At 42.4% G+C, this 20016-nt stretch overlaps 2 protein-coding genes across 11 annotated transcripts; one reads left to right on the top strand and one right to left on the bottom strand.

Annotated features, from left to right (window-relative positions):
• Positions 1 to 722: 722 nt before the first annotated feature.
• IL4R (interleukin 4 receptor) lies at positions 723 to 11673 on the bottom strand. Of its 6 annotated transcripts, XM_038150999.1 has the most exons (11): positions 11566 to 11645; positions 11076 to 11295; positions 8541 to 8654; positions 7688 to 7826; positions 6678 to 6829; positions 5498 to 5652; positions 4780 to 4936; positions 3856 to 3955; positions 3218 to 3287; positions 3002 to 3078; positions 723 to 2897 (listed from the first exon to the last, which is right to left on the bottom strand). In XM_038150999.1, exons 3-11 carry the CDS (start codon positions 8608 to 8610, stop codon positions 1157 to 1159), a joined length of 2661 nt encoding a protein of 886 aa, XP_038006927.1. In that variant the 5' UTR covers positions 8611 to 8654; positions 11076 to 11295; positions 11566 to 11645; the 3' UTR covers positions 723 to 1156. The 6 variants fall into 6 exon arrangements, with proteins under 6 accessions (XP_038006927.1, XP_038006926.1, XP_038006929.1 ...); XM_038150998.1 differs by having other exon boundaries at positions 11076 to 11673; XM_038151001.1 differs by having other exon boundaries at positions 3002 to 3033; positions 11076 to 11673.
• An 84-nt stretch (positions 11674 to 11757) lies between these two features.
• NSMCE1 (NSE1 homolog, SMC5-SMC6 complex component) lies at positions 11758 to 19885 on the top strand. 5 transcript variants are annotated; one of them, XM_038151363.1, is made up of 8 exons: positions 11758 to 11817; positions 12824 to 12983; positions 15203 to 15324; positions 16143 to 16220; positions 16956 to 17102; positions 18113 to 18229; positions 19086 to 19206; positions 19673 to 19885. In XM_038151363.1, the coding sequence occupies exons 2-8, from the start codon at positions 12866 to 12868 to the stop codon at positions 19744 to 19746; spliced, it is 777 nt and encodes a 258-aa protein (XP_038007291.1). In that variant the 5' UTR covers positions 11758 to 11817; positions 12824 to 12865; the 3' UTR covers positions 19747 to 19885. The 5 variants fall into 5 exon arrangements, with proteins under 5 accessions (XP_038007291.1, XP_038007289.1, XP_038007293.1 ...); XM_038151361.1 differs by having other exon boundaries at positions 19661 to 19883; XM_038151362.1 differs by having other exon boundaries at positions 11763 to 11817; positions 12840 to 12983; positions 19661 to 19883.
• The last annotated feature ends 131 nt before the right edge of the window (positions 19886 to 20016 follow it).

The raw sequence follows: 20016 nt of genomic DNA, 5'->3' as shown, positions 1-20016 counted from the left end.
ACATACTGCCTTTAAGATGCAGGCTAATTCCCATTCTGATTGGACAAGAACAAGAAGCTAAAAAAATTATTTCACTAAGGCAGGGTGTGAGACCACACAGTGGATAATCTTTCTGGGAAGAAACACTGCTTAGAAATCCCTGATTCCTTTTACAGCTGCTGAAGTAACTGCTTGTTTTTACAAGATAAGAAACTAATCACCAATAATAGCACTGTGTAAGTGCAAATGATGGTAATCTTTACTTCCGGTCTTGATCGTGCAGATATAGAAACATACACCCCATGCCACGGCTCAGCACACAGGACAACATCCCCCACCCCAAAAGAAGTAAGTTATGGAAGCTGTGTGATAAATCAAACACCTTCCCTTTGGACTCACACCTATATCCCACTTTCAGGTGTGTCAGCACATTCCATGTAACCTTTGTGTGCTTCCCAAGCAACACACAGCCAGGGCAATAACCGCAAGAGCTGTGCGAAGAATTCCTGCTTCCTGCAGCTGCTGCTCCCTTTTAGAGATTTCTCGCAACTGGAGACACCAGCTCTGACTTTGTCCCTGTAGAGCTGTGGCTGCCACTGCTGGGTGCCAAATCCAACTGTGCCCAGGGGTCTGCATCATGTCCCACTGCCAGTCCCAGGCAGGCATAAATGCTACAACCCAATGAATCAAGGGTGACCTATAGCAGCCCTCACTTCAGTCAAGATTGAAATAACAAGCAACAATTCAACTTGCCATGCAGTTTATTTCCAAAGACTAGTCTTGGCAAATGTGGCTAGGATATGTCCATATAGCAGTTGTCCTCTTGGGCAAGGGTTCACACAAAAGTTTCATTTTTTTCTCATTTTTCTTGCTGTTTTCCATAAATAGTTATACTGGTCTTTTTTTTTTTAACTGCAAGTGCCAGTCTGGAGTCCTCACTGTGAATGGTGTGAGAGTCAGAAGGATAGCAGTTACTCACAAAATTACAAGGTAGCACTTTGTCTGAGCCATGGAGCTCCAGGAGCTCTGGAGTTTTTCTAAGTTTAGCCCCATACTGTCCAGTGATGCTGGTAGGCTGACTGCTGAGCCACACCCCCCGCCCCCATCTGCATGCTTCAGCACCTCTTCACTTCCCCCTGCATCTCCAAGTTCCCTCAAGTGGTCGTGTGAGTGGAAGCTAGTATTTTAGTCTGTTATCACCACCCTCTTGCATTACTTTACCGGTAGGGTTAAAGCTTTTCCATTTTGTTGCCTTTGTAGCTCTTTCTCTGCTGTTTAAATCTTGACATTTAATCTCTAATGAATGCAACAGCTGTTCATCTCTGCTGGTATTTTCATCAATGCTATCACCATACAGTTCATTAGCGCTGTTGATCCAAGGGCTGCCATCACTAGTCTGTGTGTCATTCTCACTAGATACTAAACCTGGGACAGTGGTGCAGTCAGAACCCTGAACAGTCAAACACACACCGTCCTTTATCCTTGGGTCAGATTCACAGACTGCAGTATCTGGAGGTGCTTCACTCAGGTTGTTGCAGAGATTAATGAAGGATTCATATAGTGATGTAAACATAATCTCATTGTCACTGTCCCAGTATAGACCATTACATTTACCTGCACTACCAAAAGGCCGATAGCCAGATGGCTGAGGTGCAATGGGGCAAGAAATTACATTGGCTTTCCTTTGAACATTCTGATATATTACTTGCTTATGCATTTCTTCCTCTGAAAGAAAACCTGAAGCACCTTCATTTGCATGTGTGGACAAAGACGGAAAATCAGTATGTTCTGAACAGGTGTTTGGAAAATCAGGCTCAGTGCTGGGAGATCTGTAGTTGTTGTAACACATCTGATTGCTAGCAGGCTGAGCACTTTGATCTCTGCAGCAGCATTCGGGCGTCTCTGATAACTGTCTCAAAGGCGGTGAGGAAGGCATGCTTTCAAAGCCCAGAGTCAGGCTACTGTTAGCCACTGACTGAGACATGAGGGCACTGAAGCTCTTGTATGCAGAGCTGCTTGGTTCCTTGCATGCAGACACAAGCATATTAAAGCTCCTGTAGGCAGAGCCACAGGGTTCCAGGGATGGAGACAAAAGGGTGTCACAGCTCTTGTAAGCAGAACCACACAACCCCATGGATGCAGATGCAAGGGTATCAAAACTCTTGTCTGCAGGGCTGTTTATTCTGTCTGTTTTGGTTCCAAACAATGATTTATTTGTAGACTCCTGGATCAGGACACAAGAGTCAAGCTCACTTTCAGAACGACACAGAAAATGGCTTTGATGAGCCATTTGTTGAAGATCTCTTGCATCCAGAGAAGCAGAATTTATGCTGGAGCTCCGATAGCCAGATTCAAAGGATTCTTCTGATAGTTCTGACTCTTTGCTGGCTGTACTACAATTGTAGTCATCTTGAGAAGCTTTGGTGAAAAGGGGAGCTGTATGAGAAATATCACACGGTTGTGGGCTCTGGGCTGCACTTTCTTTTGGATTTTGCTGTGATGGATTTTCAGACCCAATGTTCTCTAAGGTTTTCCTCTCAGCTATGGGGATGTTTGGGCCTTTATTGTCTTGCATGTTATTTTCATTTGCCAGGAGTGCATCAAACATGTTAGCTAGTAACTCATTGTGTTCAGGGTGCTCTCTGAAAGCACCAATGCTGCTCTCACAAGGCTCAGACATGGTGATCTGGTTGCCAGTTTCTTCTTGGCTCTCAGTTTCACTGTCTGTTAAACATACACAGATTTCTATACACTCTTCAACTGGTATTGTATCAGGGGTTAAAACTACACTGCTGCCTTTTGGCAACCACTCTTCAGACTTGCTGTGGCAACTGCAAGATTTCTCAACATTTCTGATGTTATCTTTTCCCCTGAAGTTTTGGCTTGACAAACTTTGAGCCAGACAGTTCTTGCAACTTCTGTTTTTGGAAGTCAAAAGGAAAGGACAATTAATGTTTATGGTACAGGAAACAATTTTATGCTGTAAAGCAGAAGGACTTTTTTTTTTTTTAATCTTACTTACATTTGTTGTTCCATGTGACTCTGCTTTAAGTCCTGGAACGAGAACTTGATTTCATCAAAGTAGCACAACACTGAAAACTAATAGAGATACAAATGGGATTTAAGACACATATGAGCTGTATTTAGTATCCTTTACACTAGACAGACAATAGAATTTACTACATATTCTACTTCTGATGATCAGGAAAATGTGTTTTTTGCAAAGCTTTTAAATTACCTTGACATTTTTTACAACTGATTGGCTTTTTGCTGGATTTGGGATTTGATCCCACCATTCTTTCTTCACTCTGCAAGGAAAGAATGAAAATAATTTGTTTTCTCTGTACTTGGGCTTAACCAGGGTACATTTCTCTCTTCTGTTCTCCTTACCCTCTTAGGCATCTGCATTGCAGCAACAGAAAGTGTTCATTTTGGGCATCTCCTGATTTTCATTAAACCAGTGCAGAGATGTTTGTATGTTTGGTACGTGACTGCTCTGCACAACAGTCACCTGTTCTTCTAATCATGTTTGAAAGGATGTGTGAAACAGACAGGATCTCATTACCATTTAAAATGTTTTGAAAGAAATAAAGGTATTTAGCCATCATTACTTGAACTCCGGCAAAGACCAAGGTCCAAAACTGACAACCCCTACCATAATAAACCTATTCTAGTAAGATTATTAAGACAATTTAGAAAATGACAGAGTTTATAAAACTGACTTGTGTTTATAAAATCTCTGCTCACAGACAGCTAGATAAAGGTGCTGAGAAAACATTAGATTTCTGTGCTACCAGATGTTTGTCTAACCAATAGCAATACTGATATCCATATAAACTATTACTCTATAAACTCCGTGACAGGCAGGATACCTACTTGGTGAAACAGAAGTAACAAATGATGGATCCTGCCACGATCAGTATGCAGGATGTGGGCACAGCCATCTGCAGAATGTCTTCAGCCTTCACCTGGTAATCTGTTAAACAAGCAAATGTCTACGTGTGAATGTGCATCTAAATGTAAGCACTGACAATACCAAATTATTCGCTGCTCTTCTGCAACTCAAAAAAATGTTCTTTTAGAGGATGTAAGATAAGGCTTCCAGCATGTTAACAACAGAACCCCACAGCTGCCAGCAGCGATGGTGTGGGGTGTGTCAGAGACCTGGCACAGGTACTGTGCTCAGCTATTGGGTGTGGCAGGAGCTGGGAGAGCCAGTGCGCACTGCAAGGCTACTGTCAGCCCTCAGGGACAAGGGCTATCACACAGCACCTAAAATGGCATTATCATTGTCACTGTAGTGCAGCTATGTTTCTTGTCTCTCTGTTGCTCTTCAGGGGTTTTTATAAACCCTCCTACCTCTATTAAAATACTGCTTTATTTGCAGTATATATATATATATACTATATATATATATATATACATATATATATATATATATATATATACACACATATAATTTATACTCACTTGCTCTCACATCAATGTTGCTGTTTAGTTCAAATATCTCTTCTACTTCCCTGTTGTCTACTTCATGAAATATTTATAGAGAATAAACAGATTCCTTTCAGCCTGTTTTTCACAAGGCTAAGCAATCCAACCTCCCTTGGTCTTCTCTTCCTTAGTTTCCCAAGGAGTTGCCTATCTATGTTTAGTGTCTTTGGAAGCCTTTACAGATGTGTTCACATTACATTCAAAATGATGAAGATGATGGGTCCATAACTCTCCTCCAAGAGAGCAGCAGAGTATGTGAGACTGTATACCATCCTTTTACCAAGTTGTTATTTCTGACACTATTACCATAGCGAAATTCAACTTCTTCACTCCATTCACTCCAGTAGGCTGGGTAGTCCACGTAGTTACACCTGAGACTTGCAACATAATCATAGCCTCTCTTCAAGGAGCTTGCAGTAATCTCAAAGCTTTTTGCCTGGTAATTAATTGCTTTTACAGAAACCTGAAAAGAAAGCGAGAAAGTTCACTTTGATTTCTTTCTAGGGTGAAGGGTTAGTGACAGCAACTACATATCAATAGTGTTATATGTTTCAGTGACCTTTTACAAATGCACAAATGAATGACTGTGTATGATGCTGCAGTTCATGTCATCAGCAGGTGGCATTCGTTACCTGCCATCATGCATGTTCTTCTGCTACCAAAAGCAGCCCAGCCCAGAAATGCTGGATTATTCAGAACACACCTGCCCCACAGAGTGAACAGCCTCCAGCTTCCTGATGTGTAAAGAGCAAATGAAGTTCAGGGAATGGAAGCACAGTATTTTTAATCTCTGCCCTGTCTACTGCAAGCAGCAGACCATTTTGGGGCAGCAGTCAGAAGAATTTCAATTCTCTGACACCCAGCTGAACCATCTTGGGGGCAAAGTGAACTGTGGCAAGTGTGTAATCAGGATCACTGTGCTCTGGCTGGCCCTTACATTATTATTAATGAAGTGACTTTCTAGAGGACTTTTTAAACCTTAAAGCCCTGGAGACAGAAAATTAAGAGACTGGGTGTCTCTTACCTCTGTTGGATGCTGCTTCCTCCAGTATTTCACTTCATAGATGACTGGCTGTCCAGAGAGAAAGGATGGATGAGAGTAGCCCTCCTCCCAACTCAGATTGAAATTACCATTTTCAGCTTTCTCAATGGCAAGATTTTTGGGGGCTCTCGGCTTAACTGTATGTTAAAAAATAGAGAACAGGGTAACGGGAAAACACTGATAGAGAGAAGCAGAGAGAGAAGCATTCACCAGAGACCAGAATATCATCACAGTCAATGCACTTAGCCCTTTTCACTATGCTGCAGCACAAGAATAGAGAGGCCGAACCTGAGCAACTCGAGGGTATTTATTAAGCACTGATCCCTCAAGCTGGCTGAACCAATTGCAAGCATGGCCTTTTGGTGCACTGGATGCAGCTTTCAGCCTGGAGAAACAGGAACAACCTGTGCCCTGACAGTAGCAGCTGTGAGGCTGGGTGGGCACAGAGCTACAGCATCACAGCCAAGCTGTCCTGGCTCCCTGTCTCTTGAAAATCGATGTGGACTTCTGCTTATTTGGCAGATAAGCAGCAGCAACAATGAACCAGCTCCTTTCAAAGTATGAAAATGGTTTCTCTGAGTGTTTAAGGTGACAGGCGTTACCAACAAGCACACTGTTCTGACCAAACTGGGGGTCTAGGTGGAGACATGCTCTGTCCCATTTAGGAGCAGTCTCTTTAACTTTTTTATCACTGACTGTTAAAATCCAACAGCAATTACTGTAAAAAAATCTCCTGCTCATTTGGCATGATTCAACTAGCATGAAAAATCAGAATATGACAGAGACAGGAATGGGAAGAATTTCAATAGGAATAACCTAGTTTCTTTCTAGAAACTGAAAGTAGCATGATTCCTCTTCCTCTTGTAAGCCACAAGTAAAAGGCACCTAAGATAATCCAAGTCCCCGAACTCCTTTTGGCTTGGAGCTGAGAGGGTACAGCTAGAGGAACAATCACTCTCTGCCTTCCCCATTACTTACATTAATTCCTTAAGAATCTAATCCAGAATCAGACTTCTAAAACAAATGGATTTTGCTTTTAAGCTACCATGACATTTTGCACCTCTGACAAGCAAAAACTTTTCTGGGGACATGAATGAGAAGTTAGCTAGGATTGCAAAGCCTTGAACCAGATGCGCCAGTGACAAAGTAAACAAGTTCTTACCAACAAGGGCTGGTGTAACATTGTAATTCCACGAATCAGTGCCATTGAATTGTAGGGCTAGAATATATGTGAGGCTTAATACAAAATATTCTGGATATATTGTACAAGTGCACCTTAAATTGTCTTTTTCATTCTCAGGAACACACTTGTTTCTGAAAAACAGGCACCAAATTATGTGATGTTTAAGAGAATGTGACACACTACTCCTTGAAAAGGTGAAATCAAGTCTCCCAACATGTATAACTAATCAGAACTGAGACAAGTCAGTTCCCAGAAATGTTTCCAAAACAAAACTGAGATCCCCAAACAACCCACTAGCCACCCCGTGGATATCTGTATCACACAAATTAAAAACTTGGCAGAAAGGCCAAGGATTGATCCCAAATACAATCCTTTGTCACACTTCAGCTTCTAAAGGAACATACTAACAGCTTGTTAGTACAGGAATGGGTTTATTGCAGTGTATCAGCAAAGTTATTTGAATGTTGGTGTGGTAAAATCATGCAGCAAGGGACAGGAGAACCCAGATGCATCTACTTCTGTAAGAGATGATGACTGGCCCTGCTCGGAACAGGGACAACAGTCAGTACCTGAACAAGGAGCTACACTGTATGCAGAGACAATCACCCGGTCTTCAGGGGAAAGTATCTTTCACACAGGCTACAGACCAGTGAATCAAGAAAGATTTCTCATGAAGGAGGTAAAATTTTGCATGAAGTTAAGGTTTTGTAAACTTCAAAGAGCCCTGCCACTCCTACCTGTAGGACTTGATGCCTCCTCTGTCCTAAGAGAGCAGAAAGCTCTACAGTAGACCACTGAACTGAGGGTACTGTTAATTGCAGAAACCCATTTTACTTAAAAGGAAATAATTCCATTTTACTTTAAGAGGAATAATCTGAAGTACATTTTGTTCCAGACACCCACAGTAGAGGGAGGAAATTAAAGCCAATAGTGGCTATAGGATATATGAAACCTAACAATGGCAGTGTAACATGTTATTAAACACTTACGACACAGAAGTTTCCTTGCTGTAGTAGAGCACAAATTCTTTGGAGCAATTGATTTGTGCAGGCACCTTCCAGTGACAAACCAGCTCTCTGTCATAGTCAGTGAAGCATGCAAATTCTTGTATGTGTCCTGCAGTCAAAACTAGGGGAAAGCAGAATACAATGAGAAGCAAGAGAATTAGAAGACTAAATTGGACTAAGCAGAAATACTAACTTTTCCATCTAAACAGAGCTGCCACACCTCTACAAATTAAGTGAAAACATTGCTATTTTTTGTGTCTGGGTAAATGGAAAGAGAAACAGACACTCAGACTGTCTCTACCTTTCTGGAGACAATGTCTATGGTCTTGGACAGGAAGAGTCTGCAGTAGTAATATTGAGACAGAAGGCACATATCAGCCAACACAGACTTCCAAGAACAGAAAATCCAATTGCAATAGTTCTATTTAAAACACATCAGCATTAAATTACAAAACAGCATCAAATACAAAAAGTTCAAAACCCAAAACGCAGATAATTAACAGAGTCAGTTAACAACCTTAGTTGTAGGTAAAACACGAGTCATGCCTGGCTCACACTGAGCTGTCCAGTGCAGATCACACACTGGGGAAGGCTTTCCAAACCTGTTTCTCCTTACTGCAAATTTCTAGTTTTTCTTGTCCACATAGAAAAGGTCAATATAAAGATTAAAAAATAAAAAAATCTAAGATTTTTTTTCTAGTACAGGGATACTTCTGACATTTGAATTTACAAATTTTATAGTAGTTAATTAGTGGTAACAGTGTTACCTAGTGGTCATAGAAAAATGCTATCAAGAAAAGCTTCACTATAATAATTTAAAATATTGACAACATACCTTCATTTGTTGTATATGAAAAGAAAAGGATCCACAGGGTATATGGTGCAGCACTTGGGAATCTCCCCATTATTAGCAATGGTGAGGCTCAGTAGGAAAAACTCTGCTGCAATTCTGCAACAGAAAAGATAATAAGCTTACATCCCTGTCTCAGCTGAGGTAAAGGTGTAGTTTTTCCTACCACTCTACTAGATGTCAGAATTCAGACTCCGTGCTGTACCTGTTTCCCACCTCTGGCCCCTAAAATTAGCTCATGGAATAAGACATGTAGAAGAATAAGGAGAACACAGATGAGCTAGAAGACTTTTCTGCAAAATTTTCATTACAGAGGACACGGGACTGACATTGGCAGTGGAGCTACTCTCTTCAGCTACTAGAAAAGAAAGGCTGCTAGTATGTAAAGGGTAAAAAAGGGTAAGTACTACTCCAAAATCAGTGACATTGTCACCAAAGCCCTATGATTCCACTCAGATAAGTAAAAGAATTTAAGAATGAAGTGTTCAATCTATTGACTAAAATATTTTCTCCAAGTCCTATCACCAGTACCTAAATAATCTATCACCTCTTTTGAAAAAGAATTTTAGCAAAGAACTCTGAGCATTGCTCCAAAAGAATGCAGATTCACTAAAACATTAATTATTAAAAAGTTGTAAAACACAGACCTAATCATTATATAACCAGAACAACTTTGGAAAAGAAAAATAATGCATCTTTTATGTCCCTAAGCATAGCAAAACTGTCTCAGTAAATGGAGAACAGATGAAATAATTAATTTCAGACTTAAAAATAGCAAGTGTCCCCAAGATCTTTTTACCAATGTAGCTACTGAATGTCTAAGATGAGGCTACCAGCTTTCATATAAGTACGAACAGATATAATGCATTTAAAATTCTGGTAAATTTGTAAGTGAAGTCATGCTAACTAATATGCTTTTGGCTTTGCTTTCAGTATAAAGAAGGATAAAATTTGTTCAGCAGCACATTGTTAAGACACAACCCTTTGGTCCCTTCCTCTCATGCTTTTGAAATTTTCTAACTTTCATATCTGGACAGAGTGTTCTTGCTGCCTGCAAGCTTCAGCTGTTCTGTTTATACCTGCAGGGCTCCCGGGTGGTACACTAGTTTTTATTTCAAAGGGAGAGGAGAGGAGAGGATCTCTTTCTCTTCGTGAATAGTATTGGGTGTTCTGCATAAGATTGGTCAGATTCTGAAGTAGAAAAGACCACTGTAAGGTATTTGTGGATGGTGGTTCAAAACTCTCTTCCCCAAACCAACCATGCAGCAGAACCACATTACATGTGTCTGACAGAGGTGAGTCTGTCTGTCTGAAAATATCCACCTTAGAAGTTAAGGGATAAGGACATTGTTAGTCAAAATAGAAGATCAGAATGGAGACTCTTCTGTGACCTTCTCTGGGACAGTTACTGCTCATCGACTAGTTCTTCATTAAGAACAAACCTGAAAGACAAATTTCTCGTAAGAGCTTGAGAGAACTATTACTCAAGAGCTGAGTTTTTTTCATATTCTGAGAATAGATGAAATGTGACTTAGCACAGGAATACATTTTTTTAAAAAGAACACAAGCACCTTGGCTGCTGCTCAGAATAAAAGAGCCAACTGCTCTGGCATTAAAAAAAATCCTTCATTTCCCTTTTTCCTGGAATTCTGAAGAGAGGAAGCATTTACTTTCCACTATTAGGTAATACTGCCACATGACTGGAGTTCCAAGAAACTCTTGGAACTCTTATAACTTTGGCAAAGAATTCTGAACCACGTAAGCACGTCCAAATGAGCAGATGGCAGACCAAAACCATCTTCTCATGGAAGAATGGATCTGCACGTGTGGACGAAAGTGGAGTTAAGCCAGTGCTTTAATGAAACTGCAAAAGGAAAAAAAATTAAAACATCCACATCTCTTCTGCCTGTTACCTCTTAAGTTTTTCATTATACCACACAATGAAATACCAATATAAAAGAAGTATGTAACACATATAGACAATACTAAAATCGCAGCAAACCTAGTAACTCTGATATATTTGAGGAAAGTAAATTGCAAAGACATAAGTCACTTCCCCAAAATTAGGAAAGAAATCTCTGTCGGGGTTAGAAGCAGATCTGCATGGTTACTGGTATAAGCTACATGCTTTGATCACTTAATTTTTCTGTTTCTTGAAAAAAAATACGATGTGATTAGAATTATTTCATTTACTACCAAGAAAAACGGTACTAACTTTTGGAGTGGTCTTCTAAGGAAATTAGGGTCACATTGCATTAACAGGTATAATCTGCAAAACTGTTATGCGCAAAGAGTAACTCCTGCCCAAATCAAGAGGTCATATAAACAAGACTGCTTAATGCACTGTTGCTGCAATTGTACAGCTAAAGCATCATTCCCTGTTTAAAACTGCCTCTTTTTTAAACTGATGCACATCTTGTCTTACTCTCTAGTTTAAAGCACTGACTATATACGCTGAATAAAATGAGACAAGCGGTACATAGCAAAGCAAAAGATTCACCAACAGATTCTGCATCAAACCTTGAAAAGAAAACCCGTGCAGCGTGTAATGCCTTCTGACGAGAAGCCTCTCCTTTCCGGGCGATCAGCACCAACCGGTCCGAAGCTCGCAGGCCTCCGGCCACACGGGGGGCGCAGCCTGAGCCCTGGGCTGGGCACGGCCGGGAACGGCTCCGATCAGGAACGCGGGCCCGGGATAGGCGCAGCACGTCAGCAGGAACAACACTTCGGAGAATTACACCTTTTTGTGTAAAATACCGTAAAAGGAGAGCGCTCGCGTTTAACAGCCTCCAGGAAAGAGAAGCGATTCTGGCCGCGGATTGCAGCCGGAGCCGCCGCGCGGGACGGGCCCAGGGATATGCGCCCGGCCGAGCTCCGGAGGGAGCACAGAGCATCCGCCCTTCCCAGAACCGGCGCGGAGAAAAACACAGACGGCACAAACGGCACGCCAAGCGCAAGTAACGCGAAGGAGCCGGTCCTGACGCCAGGACGAAGGGGCCGCCGGACGTACCCTGTGTCTACCGGCGCTCGCTCCGGCCCGGGCGCTCCCGATCCCGGGCGCACCGCGGCCCCGGGCGCGGCCCGCCGCCCCCACACAGCGCCGGGGCGGGGGCGGGGCCGGGGCGGGGCCGGCGCGGGGCGGGGCCGGCGCGGGGGCGGGGCCGGCGCGGGGCGGGGCCGGCGCGGGGCGGGGCCGGCGCGGGGCGGGGCCGGCGCGGGGCGGGGCCATTGATGGCGGGCGAGCGCGGCCATCGCGGAGCCGGTGAGCGCGGCCGGGCGCGGGGGCGGCACCGTGGCGGCAGCCCTGGGGTAGCCCGGTGGGGCCCGGCAGGGCCGAGGGCTAGCGGGCCGGGCGGTTTCCCGAGGCACTGCCCCCGTGGGCTGCGGCTGGCCCGGGGCCGCGCGGGCGGCGGAGCGGCGAGGCCGGGGCTCAGCCCGAAGCGGGCAGTCCGTTGGTGCAGTGGTCAGGGAACTTCCTGAGCTGCCTTTAATTGCTTCAGGCGTTCTTCGAAAGCTGTAGAGGGTTGTTTTCCGTCCAAAGTCACCCGCTCTGATTGCCCGTGCTCAGATCAGGCGGCGTGGGGAGCAGGAGCTTTATCCAGCGTAGGATGACGGGCGGTGTTGTGTTTGCCCCCCAGCGCTGGTATTCTCAGGTTTGCGGATACCGCAGGGGAGCGTTTTGTAGCGTTAGTGGGGCGTGGAGCGCCCTGCAGCTGCACTTCCTAGCACGTCAAGCCAGCCCAACCCAGTTTGCTCAGCAGCATGCTCTGCAGCTTTGGTGAAAGCCACAGCGATAGAGACGGAGAAGATCACTGTGAAAGTTTAGAGGCTCAGTGACCACCAGGGGTGCCTGAAGACTCTCCAGGAGCCCCGTCTGAGACCAGCAGTGCAGACTCAGGCGACTGCTGTGTGTATAACCTTGAGCCGATCATGTGCCTTACGCAGGAGTCATTCCCCTGTGTATCCAGGGCTGCAATAAAGTATTGCTTGCTTCTTAATACTACATTGGTGTTAAGAAGGAGTTTTATTCCCGATTTTGGGTGACAACGACACAATACCTACGTTGTTCTTTTCTGTAGTTAAAACTAGTTGGGTTTTATCTCTTGCACCCTTCCAGAACCTCAGAGCTGGTCATCCTCCGCATTCTCAGGCCAACCTTGGGATCTGCTTGTTTTGCCCTCATTCAGTGTAATAGACTTTAATTGAAATCTTGTGTATACTTGGACTGTTGTATTCTTAATTTGCATTAACATGTGCATTAATTCCAGCTTAAACCTCCTGCAGCACTTGAAGCCTGGTGATACAATCTGATGGCAGCTCAGATGACCAACGCTCATCGACGGTTCTTGCAGGTTCTGATGTCTAATGGGATAACTGAAGGATCAGAGGCCAGAAAATTACACCAGCACTGCTGTGAAACTGATAAAGGTGTGTCTGTCTTGGTGATGAAAGAACTGGGTTTTTTTTCCTGGTGCAGCTTGCAAATAATTTGATTTCTAAAGGGCATGCACCCGCTAAAAAAAGTTTAAAAACTTTATTGATATGAGTGTTCCTTCTCTTTCCTGAAAGATAAAGTAATACAGCAATGAGTAAACTAACTTCTAATCAGGCCAGATTCATATATGGTACACTTTTTATTTTATCAAGGTTGTTGTTTATAGGTTATACATATAAATGAGTTTTAAAGAATAATTTTTTGACACTGGAAGTACTTCACTATAGTGAATGCTTTTAAGTAAATGCACTTCAGTTATTTCTCCCAGGTGTTGTGGGAGAAGTGACTCTACAAAAATATTTCTGTGAGGATGAGATGAGGTTTCCTGGTGAATTGCTGTGCTTTCTTCCCACCTCACCTGCACTGTATTGTCCATTCCAAGTCCTGGAAGCTGTGCTCCTACCAGGCTTGGGAGTGTCCCTGGGCCATGCCACCATGCTACTCACTCTGCAGGGACTCTTCTGGTTTTCTGTGAATTTGTACCTACTTACCTGTAGATGTAAGATCAGATTCCCACAAAGTAATCTATCTGTATGTCTCTTGAGTCAGGAACTGTAACTTGACCTACTTTTTAGATGCTAAAATTGTGAAGTGCAACTTTTGGTGTTCTCTAACCCCTGTTCATTTTTTATTGAGAATTTTTATCCCTTTTTTTCCTCGTAAGATCTACTCAAGCAGCCACTTAACATTAAAACGTAGCATTAAAGCGTTAAAGCTGTTGTACAAAAGAGTATTCTGCTGCCTTTCATCTTTTACCCTCTCTGAGATGTGTCACTAAAGCTCCCTGGCTGCTGTGTGCAGTGTTTCCTGCTGACTGGGGCCAAGCAGGTGGCAGAACTATACTAAATTTGGTACTTTCTTTACTATCGTTCTTGTTGTTTGTTGACTTTGTTCACTGAAGGTGTCTTGTATATCACAATGGGGAACTCCTGGGCTGGAGCATCCTATGAGTGCTGCTTGGCACTGGGCTGGATAGCGTGGTGCGGTTTGGGAGTGGGACCTTGGCCCAGTGCTCTTATGTGAGTGAGGGACCCCTGTGACTGAGAACAGGATTAATTTCATGATAACTGGTTGTATTTTTGAGACATGAATCATTTATCTAAAATTATGAGCTGTTACTTTGTGGCAGGAACTCTCTGGTCACAGAGAGCAACAGACAACTTTCCCAGAACAATGCCTGGGGAAGGCTGTGAGAGGATCAGAGAAAAGAATGATAAACAATTCTTATCTTCACTTGCTGCACCTCGTATTGTGAACATGTGGAATGTGTTATGGAGATTTGTTTACCAAAGGGTGGTTTCTTAATTAGCCAATGGTGATGGTGTTTGGAGAACCAGTTAGGTCTATCTGTAGTGAACTAGGGTATAAAAAAAGCAATAGGTTTCTTAATAAAGAAATCATCAGCATTATGTAAATGTATGGAGTCTATGTCACTTATTACCTGGCTGGGAGCCTACCATAACATTACTTAGCTCTGGTTTTTAAACCATAGCCTGATGAAGGCAAGCAGGAGTGTCACCACTGACAAAGTCTTGTTTTAGATGGATGTGAGGGTTGTGCTGGTGCTGTGCAGGCAAGAACCATTGTATACTCTATCACAGAATGACTGCAAAGTCCATCCTAATTATGTCTATGATAAAACTGCTGCTAGTATTTGCTTGGTTTGTAGAATGTGACTCAAGATATTTCTTATGTTTCTACAACACTAGAATTTTAGGTTTTCTGATATGTAACTTGAGCACTTATGTGCCATTAATTTGTGAAACAGAGCATACAGAAACAAGAAATCCCATGTGTATAAAGGAATTCAAGTCAGTGTATTTTTCTATTGTGCATAATAATTTTTCCCAGTCATATTTTATTTTCAATTCAGCTTAGTTCAGATCAGTGTAATTACTGGATTAGTGCTATGGGTTCCCTGCCACAAGGCATACTGTCTGGACTCTGTCAACTGATTTTAAAGGAGCTGAGCATCTCTGAAGGCCACGAAATAGCAGCACAAGGAAATTATATGTCTGCTGAATAGAACAGTTTGAATTCATGTTCGAATTCTGCCCCAGTTTTAGCACTCTTACCTGGGAAAAATGTTTCACATAAAAAGATGTGTAGTTGTTTGACTTTTCTCTGTATGACTTTTCTCATTCATTTTCAGTGTACTATGCACACGATAAACTGGACGATTTCATCGGCACTATTAATAGCCACCTGCAGCCTTTGTTTATGCAGATCCGGAAAGGAATATCGGAAGATGATGGAAGAGCTCACTATGCTGTAGTAGGTGCCTGCTGTGCTGTGTTTGCATGGGGCTGGCTGTGGCTGCAGGAGCTGCTGGGAGTATAAACTGTCGCAGCCCAGATGTATGGGAACAGGACATGGCAGCAAGGATGACAGCAATGTTGGAGTTACTCAGCATAAGCATTGCTTAATTGCTGAAGTGAGATTTCTTTTCCCGGGAGACTGTGTTAAACTAGAAAACACAGAGAGCTGTCCAACATCACTTTTCTTTTTCTCTCACTGAAAAATCACCTGGCACAAAAGGGTTGCTGAGAAGTAGCCTGTAAGTTGTTTCCCCAGATAATCTCCAATGTGCATGTCAGAGAAGGTTATTTAGTAATTTCAGAAGACCATATAGAAGGTATCCTAACATTAGCTGCTGCCTTTAACCTTTCCTTTTTCCAGTTAAGTTGAGCTAATAATTAATAGTAGTAGCACGTGCAATAGGAGTAGACAACATGGACAATTGGTTTTCACAGTGAAAAAAAAGGTGACTGATTACAGAGTTCCTGCTGCTGTCTAGCACCAGACCAGTCTAGCACCTGTCATGTGTCAGCTCTGCTGCAGCACTCTGTGTCAGTTCTGGGAGCTTGTGTTGTGGAATGGCTTTACCTCAGCAGAGGAAGCTGTGGAAAATTTGTGGCTGGAAGATGAGGGGTTGTAAAGAAAGAGCTTGAATACTGTCAAGTGCCCCTCAAGAACTAACATTTTTGTTAATTGTAAGATGATTATTCTTAACCTCAGGGTGGTTTTTTTTTTTTTACAGTTTCTGGTGTGAAACTACATCAGCAATTTATATCAGTTTATTTTTTTTGTAGGTGAATTTGGCGGAAACTGAAGTAACTAAAATGGCATCTGACTATACAGAAATTGAATTGGAATTGTTCAGAAAAACGGTAAATATGTCAGTTACCACTTAGTAAATCATATTATTTGTGAAGCTCCCATCTCAAAATGAATGAAAATGGAAATGGAGATGTGGTTAGTTGCCATTTTACCTAAGTTTATCTGAGATCAAATTGGTGGGGTGGGCAGGGATGAAGGTATGTGCAGGTAATGATTTGCTGTTGTAAGTCAGTTATGGGTAAGGCAAAATCAGCAGCAGGGAATGGCTCCTTGTGTTAGGGACAAGACATGCCTACTTTTAGTTACACGAGCAACTTTCTTCAGGATTTTCAGTCATGACTGCTGAGTTTTTCACTGGCTTCAGTAGTTTACCAATATACAGTAGTTTTTAATGCTGGTAACATACAAAATGCATTTGCTGATTTGCATTTAAGCATTTATCTATGGTTTGTGTAGTTTTTTCCTCAAAAGATCTTTGACAAAGAGCAGATAAAAAGAAATGGATCTGTCACCACTGAGTGTGGCCAGGGGTCCCTGAATGCAGCTTCACTTAGGCAGCACATATACTTCTATTTGTGGAAATGTTTTCTTGGCAAAGATCAAAACTGTTAAGGGGACAATGATTGTTTCAGCTTTTGGCCTTTGTTTTACAATTCTGGTTCCAGCCATATACTGTAGTATCTCTCACATACATGGATGCAAAAAAATCCATATCAGCACATTACTGTGAGGTGTGTCTGCCTCATTGCAGTGTTTCTAATACTTGGTAATGTTTCTTCCTGTAGATGGACCTAATAATTTTATCAGAAAATGGCTTTGCCTCATCTACAGATATTTTAAACTTGGCTGACCAACTTAAGACAAAGAAAATGAAGAAAAAGGAAGCAGAACAAGTGCTGAAAGTTTTTGTGGAGGATAAGTGGCTCTCTGAGGTAACTGCATTCAGGTGTTCTTAGTTCAATGGGTCCAGCTACCATGTCCGTATATGGATGTGGTAGCTGAGACTGGAGCTCTTCTTGAATGAATGATGGCAAAAATGGTCTTATGGCACCCATGCTTATTGCTGCTCCAGTGATTTTTGCAGAAAAGGAAGTAGACTTAAATGGAAAAAGTCCTTGGGTAGGTCTGTACAGGACCATATGGTTTCAGTTTCTTGTACTGGAGCCAGGTGGGTTTGTGTGTCCAGTCCTGCCCAGTGATGCACAGACACAACAGCACAGCGTCCTTTGTACACAGCTTTGTACACAACAGCACAGCATCCTTCAACCTGGAACAAGAGCTGGGGAAAGCTCTTCAGAGTGATCAGTGCTGTTAGTTGCATTTAGAATTTCCTGAAAAGGAGTAAGGCCAGACATGTTGAAAACTCATGTAACCAGAAATGCATGGGCCACTGTGCACATGGTTACACCTGTTTTATTTTATGAGGAAGCAGTGGAGATGAACTCACCATGTGGACCATGGTGGACTGACCATGCGGATACTGCAGTTGCTTGCTAAGTGAGACCTTAATCCCTTTTCTGCTCGAGTCATTGCATCATAGATCTTCCACCTGCTGCTGCACAGTTACTTACATGTTAAGTTGATTTGGCAGATATTTCGAAAAAAACATCAAGGAGGAAATGCCTAGATTTTGTTGAAAGCTGGGAGAATTTCCTCTAACATTCTTTTTGGGAGGATCCCAAACCAGCATGCCTCTGTTAAGGAGTGCATGCTCGCTCATCTACGCTTTCCAAGGACTAGATCTCTGTTAAAGGTATGGGATTTTTATTCTGCTCCTGTAAACAAAGGAGTTCTGCTGTTTCAAAAGTGTTCTGGCATTGTATTTACAGCATGTTGGTTTCATGACAGTAGACAAAAGTGGCTTGTTAACAGGTGGTTAGCAAAGTCAAAAAAGGTAAAAGGAACGAAAATAAAGTCCTCATCTCAACACTTGTTTCCTTAGAAAAATGGAGAATATACTCTGCATACTCGTTGCATAATTGAGATGGAACAGTACATTCTCAGCAACTACCAGGATGTGGCAAGGAAATGTAACATCTGTCACAGCCTCGCCATCCAGGTAACATGTTTTATCACCTCAGCCAATGGACTTGCATGGTCATAGCTGAGGTTTGTGATGCTTTCCCTTGGGTATAATCTTGGTCTTGTAATCTGGTCATGGTGCTCATGCATTTTGTAAAAATTTTCCTTTTCCATTTTAGGCATTTTATCTTCTATCATTAGAAATAAAATTGTCTTGGAGTAGTGTCTCCAAGTATAAAATTGGAAAAGTGCACTCCCACAATGAGGAACATGGTTGTGCTGTCTAGCTTTCCAAACAGGCACGTTACAGATGAGCTCCTGATGCTGAAAGAGGTTTAGTAGTGTCCTCTTTGGGCCTTGCCAATAGATGTCATTGTGTGACACATTCATTCTTGGTTCTGGGATTTTAATTCAGCAATTGCTTGTGTTTGGACCTCAGAAGGAACACATGTGCTATGTAGAGCATGCTAAAGCACTGTGTTTTGATAGCTGGGATGTTACCCATTCCATCCCGCTTAAGTAGTTACAGCCTGGATTCATATTGCAAAACTGCTACATTTTCTTGGCTCTGTGAGCCTGCATCTTCGGATCTGCCCAACTAACGTGCTTCCATGTTACTTTTTCCATCCCAATTAGTCTCCTTTATTGCACTGAAATTGTTGTCTTTCAAGCTAAATTTTGTCCATATAGGGAAAAAGTATTTCCTAGTTTACAGAAAAAGACCTCCTTTTACCATTTACCAGCTTTGACCATTGAGTGTGTCCACCACCTGTACTGTGGGAGCCGTTCTTTGGAACACAAAGCATTACATATCTGCTGCTCTTTGTAACAACTTTCTCTTAAATTGAAGGACAGTTTAGAATGATTTTATGAATCAACACTCCTGATTTCAGAGCCAAGTATGTGAATCCTGTGGAATTGGAATGCACTTACCTTGTGTCAGAAAGTACTTCAGAGGTCAGACTGAACCCCGCTGTCCCAAGTGTAATGAATTCTGGTCTTGTGACACCCCAGGTACTATGCAATGTATTTTTAAAAAATTAAATGTAATAATACTAGGAAATGGCTGTGATGTTCAATGGCAGTGCCTGTATTATTTATAACTGTGAGTATCAGCTATTTCTGACTTCAGTGGTACATTTCAGACACTAAACCACACACAGGCAGCATTGAGCCCCCACAGTGCCCAAAGAGTGCCACAGGGGCATTAGCAGACCCTGTGCATATTTTTTTATATCTGTCTGTAGGAGGTGGGGGGGAGTGGGGAAGGAATAGAGGCACACACAACCCATGACACTAAAACTTCTGGAAATACCGAGCTTCTAAGAATCTCTTTGGAATTCCTCCATTTGTCCAGGGAAATTGGACATTGTGAACAGCAACAGAGGAATATACAAAGCATTTTAGAAAAGGTGATTATACAATATTATCTTTTTTGTGTGTGTGTGGTCCACTAACCTTACTTTAGTTTTCTTTACAGGTGTGAATCGGATGGGCTCCCAGACTTACCACAGAGCTCCACTCTTGGCCCTAGATGATGCCAGTAAAACTTGATGTCAGTGACATCTGTTTGCCCCCACTCTGGCAGAACAGCCAGACTGTATTGTATTCATTAGTAACAGTGCTCAGTGTACTCATTTTTTAAAGTTCTAAGAATCTTACAATAAAACTATCATTGATGTTCCTGTTCACAGTGATTCCTATGTTTTGTGTTTGTAATTCTTCATATTCTTGGGTTGAAACTCTCAGTCCATGTTTGGGATGAAAGATGCAAATGTTTTAGTTAGTCCTGCAATCTGATATATGCAGCTGAACTCTTCAAAG

This window comes from Motacilla alba, chromosome 14 (assembly GCF_015832195.1).
Source record: "Motacilla alba alba isolate MOTALB_02 chromosome 14, Motacilla_alba_V1.0_pri, whole genome shotgun sequence".
NCBI classification, from domain to species: Eukaryota; Metazoa; Chordata; class Aves; order Passeriformes; family Motacillidae; genus Motacilla; species Motacilla alba.
Note: the sequence above shows the minus strand (reverse complement) of the source record. Positions and strands in the feature narration are given on the sequence as shown.